Source organism: Carassius carassius, chromosome 28 (genome assembly GCF_963082965.1).
Source record: "Carassius carassius chromosome 28, fCarCar2.1, whole genome shotgun sequence".
Taxonomy (NCBI): domain Eukaryota; kingdom Metazoa; phylum Chordata; class Actinopteri; order Cypriniformes; family Cyprinidae; genus Carassius; species Carassius carassius.
In genome coordinates this window covers 23,427,434-23,441,014 of record NC_081782.1, presented here as the reverse complement: position 1 = coordinate 23,441,014, position 13,581 = coordinate 23,427,434, and the positions used below count along the sequence as shown (strand labels likewise).

The 13,581-nt window shown below is 38.6% G+C and overlaps 1 protein-coding gene across 1 annotated transcript; it reads left to right on the top strand.

The window, feature by feature from the left end:
• Positions 1 to 2,385: 2,385 nt before the first annotated feature.
• lpar6a (lysophosphatidic acid receptor 6a) lies at positions 2,386 to 5,229 on the top strand. Its single transcript, XM_059514851.1, has one exon. It carries the CDS (start codon positions 3,160 to 3,162, stop codon positions 4,279 to 4,281), a length of 1,122 nt encoding a protein of 373 aa, XP_059370834.1. The 5' UTR covers positions 2,386 to 3,159; the 3' UTR covers positions 4,282 to 5,229.
• The last annotated feature ends 8,352 nt before the right edge of the window (positions 5,230 to 13,581 follow it).

Here is a 13,581-nt window from a genome sequence, read left to right as displayed (position 1 = left end):
CTGGAATTGAACTACTGGTTTCGTCTGGTCAGAGGAGAACTGGCCCCCCAACTGAGCCTGGTTTCTCCCAAGGTTTTTTTCTCCATTCTGTCACCGATGGAGTTTCGGTTCCTTGTCGCTGTCGCCTCTGGCTTGCTTAGTTGGGGACACTTCATCTACAGCGATATCGTTGACTTGATTGCAAATAAATGCACAGACACTATTTAACTGAACAGAGATGACATAACTGAATCCAATGATGAACTGCCTTTAACTATCATTTTTGCATTATTGACACTGTTTTCCTAATGAATGTTGTTCAGTTGCTTTGACGCAATGTATTTTGTTTAAAGCGCTATATAAATAAAGGTGACTTTGACTTTGACTTTGACATGGACTACTTTGATGATGTTTTTATTACCTTTCTGGACATGGACAGTATACCGTACATAGATTTTCAATGGAGCGACAGAAAGCTCTTGGACTAAATCTAAAATATCTTAAACTGAATTCCGAAGATGAACGGAGGTCTTACAGTTTGGAACAACATGAGGGTGAGTTATTAAAAACACATATTTTTGGGTGAACTAACCCTTTAAAACTAGACATTTTTAATAACATCTCACTGCTATTCTATTTCCTATATATATTTATAGCAAATATCATGTACACAAAATTACTAAAACATATTATGTATAGCAAAACATTACCAAAGCAAACATTATCATGTGTAGCATTAGAGATTTTATTAAGGAGCAAAACCCCACCAAACTGACATGAAAACAACTCAAAAATGTTTTGAAGCCTGTGCTGACAGTGAAACATGTTAGATGTTTCATGACCATTGTTCTGTACTCCCCAGTAAAACACCATCAAGGTCAGGGAGACATTTTAATTGAAAAACAGCCATTGTCTGCTGCACACAAGACCTCCAACAAAACTATTCCACTGAACACATAAAAACAAGACTCTCAATTGTGCATTGCAACTAGATGAAACGCATGTCTCAGAAACACAAAGCATAATTTCAATAGCAGGAAACTGTGCAAATGTGGGACTGGGGACCAGCAGAAGTGGCATCCCTTGTGTCAGTTCCAGAATCTACAGACAGCCTTGTCCTTGAAAGAAGTATGTATTTATACATTAGGCATGAACATAAATTATTTAATCAAAGACCGGTTCCTTTGCTATTGTTGTTGCAAGTAAAGTGCAGTGTATCATAGGGTGTGGTATATAATACAAACTCCCTTGCCTTAACCTGACAGAATGTCTCTAAATGGAAGCTTTTGCAGAGGAAGCTGGTTGCCCTTCCTCATTCTCAAGCATATAGTTTGGAAAAGGAACAGACTTGCAGTTTCTATGTTGCTAACTATTAATGTAATAAAATCACAGTTGCTTTTTAATATTTAAATTGCTTCACCCATACAACTTTTGCACAAGTCTCTTGTATCGGAGATGTTTTTCCTGAAGGGAAAAAAGAGCCACCAAGTGCTACTGAGCTGAATGGGAATACTAATGAACAGCTTTCTGTTATTTAGCCTTTGAGGTCATCTCAGTGGCACTTGCTTGACTGGTGCCTCTCAGAATTTGAAATGTTCCGTTTTTTTTTTTTTCTGATCCAAACATATGAGCAGTAACTGTTATGTGAGCATAATGACAACTTTTGACAACTAACGGCATCACAGGAATGCACACAGTGGCAAGCCCTTCAGTGAGGTCAGTATCAGATAGAAAAATAGAAGTACATTTCATGCTGTTAGGGGTTTATATATTTATATGGCGGTGTAAATAATGAATATGTAAATATATGTATTGTAAACATAATCAAGCAAATATAGTCATGTAGTCAGATCATTTGAATGACCCAATGCTTTCTGCATTCAGATTTACCAACAGAGTTTAACTGGACCATGCTAAAGGCAAATTGTTACATGGAAAAACTCTCTAGTAATTTTAAATGTACAGTATCTCCTAATAAGAACTAATAACTTTTGCCAAGACGCTGTCTGTACAAAACTGAGATTTTAATATGAACTAAAACATTTTTAGCAAAATTCTCTCAAAGCTCCTCTAACTATCTAAACTACTGTATCTTAATTTCAACAAAACAGTTGATACTTACAAGAAACACAATTAAACACTTCAGTAAGCCTCTTTTACTTTTAAAGATTCCTGATATTATTTTATTTTGGGTAAGGTTTAAAATTTAATAATACAATAACAAATTCAAAAGTGTTGCAAGAGACTGTCATGTTAAGTTGTTAAAAGAACAGTTTGCCCCTTGTACACTGTTAATTTCTTGTTGTTTGGCTTCTCTGTCAGAGGGGGAGGGACATACCAGGAAGTAGGAGGAGCCATGGTTAGTCAAATTTACTGATAACACTGGCTTGTAAAGTCCTCCACAGCACAGAATGCCCCTGAGACTACTGCTGACGGAGACAAAAAGACAAAGCAGCAAGGAAGGGGGTGGGCCAGGAATCAGACCCTTAGATGAAACAAGTCTGACTTGCTTTTGCACTGTCACACTTGGAGAGAGCTGCACGCTGTCTACAGGTGCTCTATGATCACTGGGAAATCTGTGGGACGGAGAACAAAGAAGGCTAATTTAAAGGATACTTCAAGAATTGTTGTGGAAGAATTTGGGATCACTTTATTAAGTATTTGTTACTTTAATAAGGAATTTGTTTTTCCTCAATGGGATATACTAGGAATGGATTCTAACCGGACTACCCATTTTGGCTGTTTTGGATGGATTTTCTGAAGTCGAACCAGAAGAAAGGACTGTGTGAACTAAAACATTGGAGTGAGTAGCTTCTAAGATTGGGGCAACAATCTTGTGGGGTGGCCAGGGAAAGGGCAGGAGGAAGGGGGAGGGGAAGAGGTAGTCGTGGTCTGGTTCCAGTCTCTGGAGTGAAATGCCTTCAGCATGAGGCTTTGCTGAAGAATGCCACAGAGGAGTGTTTGATCACTTCAGTTTTGAACAGCCCAAAAAAAAAAAAAAAAACACTTTAAAGATATCTATGTGCCCTTGAAGGAAATACCATCTTGTGGTTGGAAACAATCTGTCTGCAGTACATTTTTTGTTTTGCCCTGTTGAATGATTGTGGATTGAGGAAAATCCCCAAATTGTGTAGTCTCACCAAACTTACACCCCATAGTGCGACTTTGTTTCCTGTTGAGATGGACAACACCACTGTTCAAATGGAGGCTTTGACCCAGATATGGGCTGTCAGTGCCAGCTACAAAAATTCCTCTCTGCAGCTACACAACATCACCCACTGCCCAAAGAATGACAACTTCAAATATCCTCTTTACAGCATAGTGTTTAGCCTTGTCTTCATGGTGGGACTCATAACCAATGTTGCAGCCATGTACATTTTTACTTGTTCACTGAAACTGCGGAATGAGACCACCACATATATGATGAATCTTGTGGTTTCTGACTTATTATTTGTGCTCACACTTCCCTTGAGGGTCTTTTACTTCATCCAGCAGAACTGGCCATTCGGCAGCCTGCTCTGCCAGCTCTCTGTCTCACTCTTTTACACAAACATGTATGGGAGCATCCTGTTTCTAACATGCATCAGTGTGGACCGTTTCCTCGCCATAGTACACCCCTTTCGTTCAAGGGGTCTCCGGACAAAACGCAATGCCAAAATTGTATGTGCTACTGTTTGGGTTCTCGTGCTTTCTGGAAGTCTTCCAACAGGCTTCTTGCTGAACAGTACTAACAAGCAAAAAAACAACACAATAGCCTGCTTTGAGAATTTCTCTTCAAATCAGTGGAAGAGCCATCTCTCAAAGGTGGTGATCTTCATAGAGACAGTGGGGTTCCTTATTCCTTTGATTCTGAACGTGGTTTGCTCCGCTATGGTGCTCCAAACTTTGAGGAGGCCACAGACTGTTAGTAGGGGAGGGAAGCTGAACAAGAGAAAGATATTGAGGATGATCATCGTCCACCTCTCCATCTTCTGCTTTTGTTTCATTCCCTACAACGTCAACCTTGTCTTCTACTCACTGGTGCGGACAAAAACCTTGGAGGGCTGTGCAGTCGAATCAGTGGTTCGGACAATCTATCCGATCGCTCTGTGTATTGCTGTGTCCAACTGCTGTTTTGACCCCATCGTCTACTATTTTACCTCAGAGACAATACAAAACTCCATTAAGAGGAAATCTCAGATGAACCATTCCTTTGATGTCAAGTTCTCTGAGGCTTTACGTTCAGAGACAACTAGCTCCTCTTTTCAGTTCAGCCTGAGGTCAATAAAGAACAAGATGTTCCAGAATGAGTCTAATGTATAAGGACAAGTATTGAACAAATGGATTTAAAGAAACTGAATGTACAAAAAGCACTCTGCAGTGGATGAAATGTGGCATAAAACATGCAAATATGCCCTAATTTGGATCTGTTAATAACTCCCAGGGCAGTAAGTAAACTACGCCCTTTTAGAGGGATTTACCTCCCTCTTTAAGTCATCCTTCAGCCCAGTACTTGGGGACACACCTGTTTTCAATGGAATTATATCCAAACATTTGGAATACTTAACTGTGGAGTATGAATAAAACAAATATACTGTAAATCGACTGGAACTTGATTAAACAAGACAAACACCTCTAACTATATGTGAATGAACTTACATTTTCAGAATGGCAAGTAAATGTGAAAATAATATAATGTACATAACCACTATTTAATTAAACCTACAAAACAAAAAAGAATGATATACCATTTTATGCAATGCCACATGTAAACACATTGACTGTCTGAAGTGTCATACTATTAACAAGCTGAAAACTTTTGTTGGCGCTTATATAATACTGTATATTAACTTTGCACTGATACTGACACTGTCATAATGTTTTTTCTGTTACAAACTTCATTTGATAATAAAGTTTTACAATTGTAGGTAGAGATGTTTATTTACAATATATTATTATCAGTTCTTCTCCCTATGTAATGTCCATTCAAAAAAGTTTAAATATCATATTTAAATATTCAGCAGTTATGGTTTAAACTGATACTATCTATATGCCTCCGTAAATGTACTGCCATATTAATATAAAAGATGAAGTTCTGTTGTTAGCTATTTTGTTTGTCTAATATTGACACAAAAAAAAAACAGTCTCTTGACTAAATGCATTGTAAGAAGATTGTTTTAATTGCTCAATGTGTCATTAACTGAATAGTGAATCAGATGTGATTTATTCACCTTGATGAAGTGAAGTCCCATTTAAGAACCTACTTTGTTTTTTAATGTTGTTATAAATATATAATCTGCTGCAGGCAAACCTAAAGTGAGGTTTGAGTTAAATGACGTTGAGAAATATCTTTGTAATTACATAATTTGTGACAAGACAGCACAGTGCTATTTGGCAGGAACTGTTAACACACACAATCCTGACTAAAAAGGTGCAAAAAAGGTGATAATACATCTGTAAAGGGAGATCCAGAGCTCTTAAGCTTTTGGCACAACTGATACATCAGATCCAGATTGGCTATATCAATTATACAATAGCAGTATAACTGATGTAAGTTTATGCATTTTGTATTTTTTTTCCTTTTCATTCGAAATATTTCCAAACATGTAAAATATATCAGGAAATATCTTGATTGTCAAATATGTGTAAGTACATTCGTATTGCATCTTTATAAGATGATGTTATTTGATTAATAAATGGTGATGAGCAAAGTAGACTAATAGTGTAATCTATAAAAAATAGAATTTTTACTTAAAGGGTTAGTTCACCCAAAAATGAAAATTAGCCCATAAATTACTCACCCTCAAGTAGGGGTGTGACGAGATCTCGTGGCATGAGATCTGACTGGTCTCGCGAGAACGTCACAAAACCCTTGCCCATACCTTTAATATATATTTGTATAACACTTGCCCTTTCCCAAGTGGTGGTATGTAAGATATTTTATGCTCACATCAGGCAAGCGGACCCATGATAAGCAGGAAGATTACACAGTGTAGTCTTTATCCAGTCATAAAAACGGAATTCACAGTTTAATGCAGAAGGTTAAATTGATTAATCAATCAAAAATAGGTCATTACACTTAAATCAAATCACAATATGTACCTTAAGAGATGTACCTCTGTTAATGAATGGCGCAGACCCGTGGTTTCATTTTCTACACACAGAAGAGCCATTTGATTTGAGTAAACCTTACATCATATCACATACACAGAACTGTAAAGGTATTAGTGTAAGTCCGGTACTTTTTTTTTTTTTGTAGAATGTACATAGCATTATTTTTTAGGGATTAATCACAAAACATTTCTTCCATGTTTTAATTTTAATAGTAAATCCCCTTTGTTTGCCATAAAATAAAGTTTGCTTAATTTTCAGTAATTAAAATATAAATGATAAATTAAATTAATGTTTTTATGCCTTCATTTGATAACCAGAAAAACTTAAATACACAACACAGAATTTCTGAGGGAGTAAATTCAAGTTGTTTATACATTCAAATAATTAGACATGCTAAAACACAGAATTTGGTGATTTTAATTAATTATATATGCTTTTAAATTAAGAATATTTTATTTAACTGTTAAAAAGGAGTTGAAAAAAAAACTGAATTATGAAAAAATAAAACTAAATTTAGGAAAAAACCTATTGCATTTCATAGGGCCCTATATCCCTCAGCCTCACGGCGTTTGGGAACCACTGCTTTATGCTTTTAAATCTATACATTAATTGTGCTTATTATATATATATATATATATATATATATATATATATATATACATATATATATAGATTTTTTTTATTAAAGTGTAAATCAGTTTACTAAATACTAAACTTGACTGACTGCTTCACTTCCACTTTATAGGGATATTTCTGTTGTTTATTTTATTTGTATTTACTATTTATAATTTTTGTGCAATTACTTGCCTGTCAGTTAAGTTTGTGGCAAAACCTTCTGCAAGTGTTTACATGTTGTTTAACATGCTGCATACAAATTATTAAAATAGATTTAATTTCATAAAGTACAAGTTTATTTCAAAATTCACAATTTTTTTTGCATGTTTTTCAGTTGAATACAAGACTATTTTCCCTTATATATTTTATCATTGAGGATTTCTTTAAAAAAGTCTAACAATCTTGTCTCGTCTCATTCTCGTGAACCCAGGCTCGTGTCTCATCTCGTCTGGTGGGATAAGTGTCTCGTCACACCCCTTTCCCTCAGGCCATCCTAGGTGTATATGACTTTCTTCTTTCAGACGAATTCAGTCCATTATATTAAAAATGGTCTTTGACATTCTCTGTAAGTGATTTTAAAACATAAGACAGTACCCAGATTTGAAGATTTTACTTCTACTGTTAATAATATTTTGGTAGGCTACCATAAGATGGATGGACTAAATGTTATATAATTCAAATTGGCTACCTGTTATAGGGTTGTGCCGATAGACGATAGAATCTTGTATTGACGATAGTCAGAGATATCGACATAAGCAGATTTCTCTGTTGATAATCAAGACGATATTTAGGCTCATTCTCCTATTAATGTATTAGATTATAATAATAATAACTATTATTATTTTTATTTTTATTAGGCAGCCTATTATGATTCGGCTATCAAACTGCCCAGCTATTTCACTTCAGCACCGAATTTCAGACACACACACACACACACCGCGCAATAGAGTGCCTGTATTCGGTGAATTTGTAATGCTTTGACTCGGATAACTCGTTAAATCCATGAAATTAAATAGATAGAAAACGAGGAGTTGGTGTCCAACACATTTAATGGCTGCTACACGGCAGTGCGCTCTTCTCATACATGAGAGATTAACTCTTTCTTGGCGTTACAAATAAAGACAAAATAATAACAAGGCGGCAGGGCGAACTTATCATCCATAGTGGTTCTCAAGTAGTCCTTCTCTTAAAGACTGATCTACGTGAGAACCACTATGGATGATAAGTTCACTCTCCCGCCTTGCTATTATTTTCATGCACTCTGCACTATAATGTGATGCATGCAAAATACATAGTTTTGGCCATTACAAAGTCTCCATCCACAAACATACGTACTGTACATCGTCTGCAGATATAAGGTATTTCATTGCACTTTAAAAAGTAATCTGAACGGTTTATATATGTGCAATATTTTAAAGAGTCCTCACTAACTGAGTTTAATGCCACAGTTATGTTAGAATGCATCTTATTCTTGTTTCTGTGTTGGTGTGTCAGACTCGTCATGAGGTGCGCGGTCCAGAGCGCTGTATGACTGATGCATCAATCAATTCAACTTTACTCCAAATATATGAACTTACCTGTTTTTAATAATTTTATATTTAAAATGTTCGATTATGTCCAATATTAATGTTAAACTGTTGGACTTTAAAAGAAATCTACTATTGATTTTCACAGTTGACTGACTTTGCAGAACATTTAGACTGATAACTTCCATTTGCAGATGTGGCAAATTTGACACAGGACGCACGATATCACAGTTGTGTCCGACTATATATGAACTAGCTGTTTTAAATACAGTATTTTTATGTTTAACATTAGTTTATCAGTATGTTTGAAAGTATATTTTTTAGATTATTGGTGATTCCGTAGGCTCTCTCTCGCGCACCTGCATGGTTTAAAACACCAAATAGTTATGCTATTACAAGAACAAATAGTCTATCTCTTGCTCCGCATATGCATGATAATATCGTGTATCGTCGATCTCACTGGCTGACGATATGGCGATTTGAAAAATGACCAAGTTAATTTCATGCGCGATTGAAGCGAATTTCACGTGATTTTACTCACCAGTAGGCTATATGAGTTTAAGGCTAAGAATAAGTTTAGCTCAAATATTTGTTCACTCTCCGAACACTCTTCAGAGTTTCTCTCTCCGTCAAGCGATATGTGATATTTCTCAGTTCATCTCAAAGGATGCACAGCATGTTTGACATACCATAAACTCTACTGTTAAGGCGCACCACTCACCGTTTCTTTGGTGAGAGCAGAGAGTGCGAGACAGTCTTACATACATGCAGAATTGACGTGCTACATGTAAATGATATACTTTGTTGTTTTTTCCTGTCAAAATAACAGTAAAGTTCCTATGATTTTTTTCTGCTTTTAAGAACTGTTGGGTTTTCTGGTAGTGGGCGGAGCTAATGTGCAAACGGTATAGTTATCTATGCATTTATACCGAGCGACAACCTCCCGCTCTCGTGAAGTCAACAAGGTAGTGACTAAAACTGTAATTCATGGACTGGCTGTTTGAGGTTGGCTGCAAAAGGGAGTCAGTCTCATAGACTCCCCATGTTAAAATGCCCAATTTTACAGCAGAAAAATAAACATGTTTACAGCCAGGTGCAAAAAATTATTTTGGTAATAGCTAATTTTGCCCTTCATGACAACTGTGAGGGCGGTGAATTTTTTTATAACTCATCCGTTTAAATTATATTAAGCCTTAAAAAGTTCTGCATAATTAAGGGTGTGGTCTCTTGAGTGACAGGTGGATTGCCGCTGCTGTCACCGCTGTCGAGCTAGGTGGGTGCGGCTTCAGCAACCAGCTCCCACCTTTTTGCCCATTTTCGATTGTTCGGGAGTCGCTCAGTGACACGCTGCCAAGATGCCGACAGCCCGCTCTGCACACTTTGAGCTTTAAAAACACTCTTCAGGAGTCTATGGGTGATGTCACGGACACTATATCCATGTTTTATACAGTCTATGATTCATACATGGTAACAAAGTTTTAATTCTAATGACTAAAGTCACATCATTAAATAATAAAACTAGATTAACATATTATAATGCTTCACTAATACATTGTATATCTATAATGAGGAGTCAGAGTCGTTCGGATCCATGTGCAGAACTTTATTCAAAGAATGGTCAGACAGGCAGAAATCAAGAATGGCGTCAGGTATGTTAGGGGTAACCAGAATCGAAAACAGAACCAAGCAGAGATCGGGGCAGGCAGCAGAGAAACAGAGTCGAAATACACAATCCAGTGGCCGGGGACCGGGGCAGAGCAGGCGGAACTGGGCCTAACATGGAGATCAGGAGCCTTTCCTGGACCTGACATGGGAAACAGGGGCCCTTCCTGGGCCTGACAGGGGAAACAGGGACCCGCCATGGGCTTAACTCGGAAACAGGGCTTAACTCGGGAAGAGGGCTTAACTGGGAAACAGGGCTTAACTCGGGAACAGGAGCCTGCCGTGGGCCTAACTCGGGAAAAGGGGCCCGCCGTGGGCCTAACTCGGGAACAGGGGCCCACCAAGGCAGAGCAGGTGGCGTGGGAGCCCACCAGAGCAGAGCAGGTGGAGCTGGAACACACCAGGACGGAGTAAAGGACCACGACAGCCGAGAAGATGGGACAGAAGCCCACCAGGGCGGAGCAGAGGACCACCACAGCCGAGAAGACGGGACAGAAGACCACCAGGGTGGAGCAGAGGACCACCACAGCCGAGAAGACGGGACAAAACCCACCAGGGCGGACCAGACAACCACCATAGCTGAGCAGATCAGACAGAAGCCCACCAGGGCAGAGCAGAGGACCACCACAGCCGAGCAGATGGGACAGAAGCCCACCAGGGTGAATCAGAGGACCACCACAGCGGAGTCGATGACACAGGAGAGCAAGTCTGCTCAGGTGGGACTGAATCAGAGAACATAAACAGGTTAATAGCGGCCTCCGTGGCCGTGATGAGATGGTAGCTGGCCTCCGTGGCTGTGACAGGGCGGGCGGTGAGTTCATGGATGACCTCTGTGGCCGTGACAGGACAGACAGTGACTTGGTCGATGGCCTTCATGGCCATGACAGGATAGGATGAGAGTTCTAGAAGTTCGGCTGAGATGTGGCAAAGCTCTGGTAGACCCGTGGTGACTCGACTTAGTTCATGAAGATCAACTGTGACTTGACTTTGCTCATGAAGATCATTGGTGACTTGACTTTGCTCATGAAGATCGTTGATTACTTGACTGTGCTCATGAGGATCAACTGTGACTTGACTTGGTTCCTGAAGATCAACTGTGGTTTGATTTGGTTCATGAAGATCGTTGGTGACTTGACTTGGCTCATGAAGATCGTTGGTGACTTGACTGTGCTCATGAGGATCAACTGTGACTTGACTTGGTTCCTGAAGATCAACTGTGACTTGACTTGGTTCCTGAAGATCAACTGTGGTTTGATTTGGTTCATGAAGATCGTTGGTGACTTGACTTGGCTCATGAAGATCGTTGGTGACTTGACTGTGCTCATGAGGATCAACTGTGACTTGACTTGGTTCCTGAAGATCAACTGTGACTTGACTTGGTTCCTGAAGATCAACTTTGGTTTGATTTGGTTCATGAAGATCGTTGGTGACTTGACTTGGCTCATGAAGATCAACTGTGACTTGACTTAGATCATGGAGATTAATGGTGACTTGCTTTGACTCATGAAGTTTAACTGTGGTTTTAATTGACTCATGGGTGTTAATGGTGACTTGACCTGACTCTGGACAGTCAGCAGAGACTTGACCTGACTCTGGATGGTCAACGGTGACCTGACTAGACTCCGGGAGATCAACAGGGACCTGATCAACGGTGACCTGACTAGAATAATGAAGTTTAACTGTTGTTTCACTTGACTCTTGGGTGTTAGTGGTGACCTGACTTGACTCTGGAAAGTCAACGGGGACCTGACTTGACTCTGGAAGATCAACCGCGGCTGCCATCTTGTGCAGCGGCGTTGGGCTGGTGGCCATCGTGTGCAGAGGCGCTGGGCTGGCAGCCATCTTGTGAATGGTCTCCGGGCTGGCAGCCATTTTGTGTAGAGACTTTGGGGCTTCAATGCTGTCCTCCGCCTCTCCCACAGTGAACGGAGAGTCACATAAAATCAGTGTATAGTCCATGATGTCCCTTAAACTGCCCTTAAAATCCCCTCCAGGTAACAATAATTTAGTTGGTTCATGGAGTCCAAAACGGAACAAGTCCTTAAACAAAACTTCATCATAGTACTGTACTTGATATGATAGCTCACAGAATTGTTGAACATACTCTTCAGTAGATAAGGGCTCCTTGATGAAGGTGCAATAGCTGATCTACTGGGTCAACGATAGAGCGGGAGAGTTGATATGCTGACCTTGAAGTGGGAACAGACATCTCAGTAACGAGAGTATACCGGGCTGCTGGATCCTGGAATGGCGAAGTCTTCAGAACTTTGTGCAGAACTTTATTCAAAGAATGGTCAGACAGGCAGAAATCAGGAATGGCGTCAGGTAAGTTAGGGGTAACCAGAATCAAAAACAGAACCAAGCAGAGATCGGGGCAGGCAGCAGAGAATCAGAAACCAATAATAGGCTAATAATAATAATATACAAATACTACGGGATCAATCAATGCATTTACAGGACTGTAGGATGGATAGAAATGTTTTCTTGTAGGCCTATTTTATATTATGTAACATTTATTCATGATAAACTTCATCTGAATGCTGACTATCGTATGTACATACAGCACAGTAGCCAAGCCCTATGGTTAATATAATAATTTAAAAATGTAATAATTTCTATAATAAATAATACAATAATTTCTAAATTTAAAATAAAATATAACTGAATCCATATCTGATAATCCCAGGTTGCTATGGTCACACAGGTTTGTTTACGCATTAAACAGGTTTGTTTACGCAACTAAACTGAGAAAAATATGTTGTTCCCTCAACATAAGTCGTCGTGGCCCCGAGAAATGGATGTTGTTCCCTCAACATAACGTCTCGACATAAGGATGTCATTATCTCAACAAAATGATCTTGTGACCACGACATAATTTGATGTTCCCATGATGTTTAGTCACGACAAAACTAAGTGAACCGACCACGTCAGCTCACTGGCTCACATAGCTTATGTCAAAATCCTCCAACATTGTTCTTTACATGTTATGTAAAATGTTTTAAAATTACTTACAGAGAAAGTATGGTCCCATCAGACTAATGACAGTCACGACTCATGCCGCTGTAAGCATTTTCTTTTTATTTTGTTTTCACTCACGATCTTTACAACACATTACATTACTTTTTTCATGGCACACTCGTTTTATGCCTTTCTGGCACCACCTATTGTCGTGGGTGTATTATTGACATGTCAAAGCCTAGACCCAATAAAACGACTGCGTTTTTTTCAGATGTATTTCGTCAATACGGTAAATGGCTCGTCGAATAACAATATAATCAGCACAAACTGGACTACAATAATATTTGAGCAGCTTTTATGTACATGATTGTGTTTCTTAGAAAACGTTTAAGGCCCCGGTATACTTCAAACGAAATTAAATGATAGAACTTATATGATGTAATTTCAAACAAAATCAGGCCGAACGAAGTTCGTTTTGAGTTTGTTTCGGCAGTTCGAAACGGCTGACCAAAGCAAACTTTCTGGTGGAGTTTGTTTTTATGGAAGCATATGGATAGCAATATTCAATTTGGAATGTAATATGCAAAATGACAATGCAATATGTAAAATGGCAATGCATTTCTGTATTTACATTTTCCAATACATTTGTGCAACATTTGGTGCAAAATGAAAATGAAAAATAAATTACATAATTTTCATTTGCCATTTCATACACTAGTTTTAATATGTAAAATGAATACAAATTTTA

Bases quoted from the DNA above. Each gene is read 5' to 3' on its own strand.
- lpar6a (XM_059514851.1), top strand. From the start codon at position 3,160: ATGGACAACACCACTGTTCAAATGGAGGCTTTGACCCAGATATGGGCT.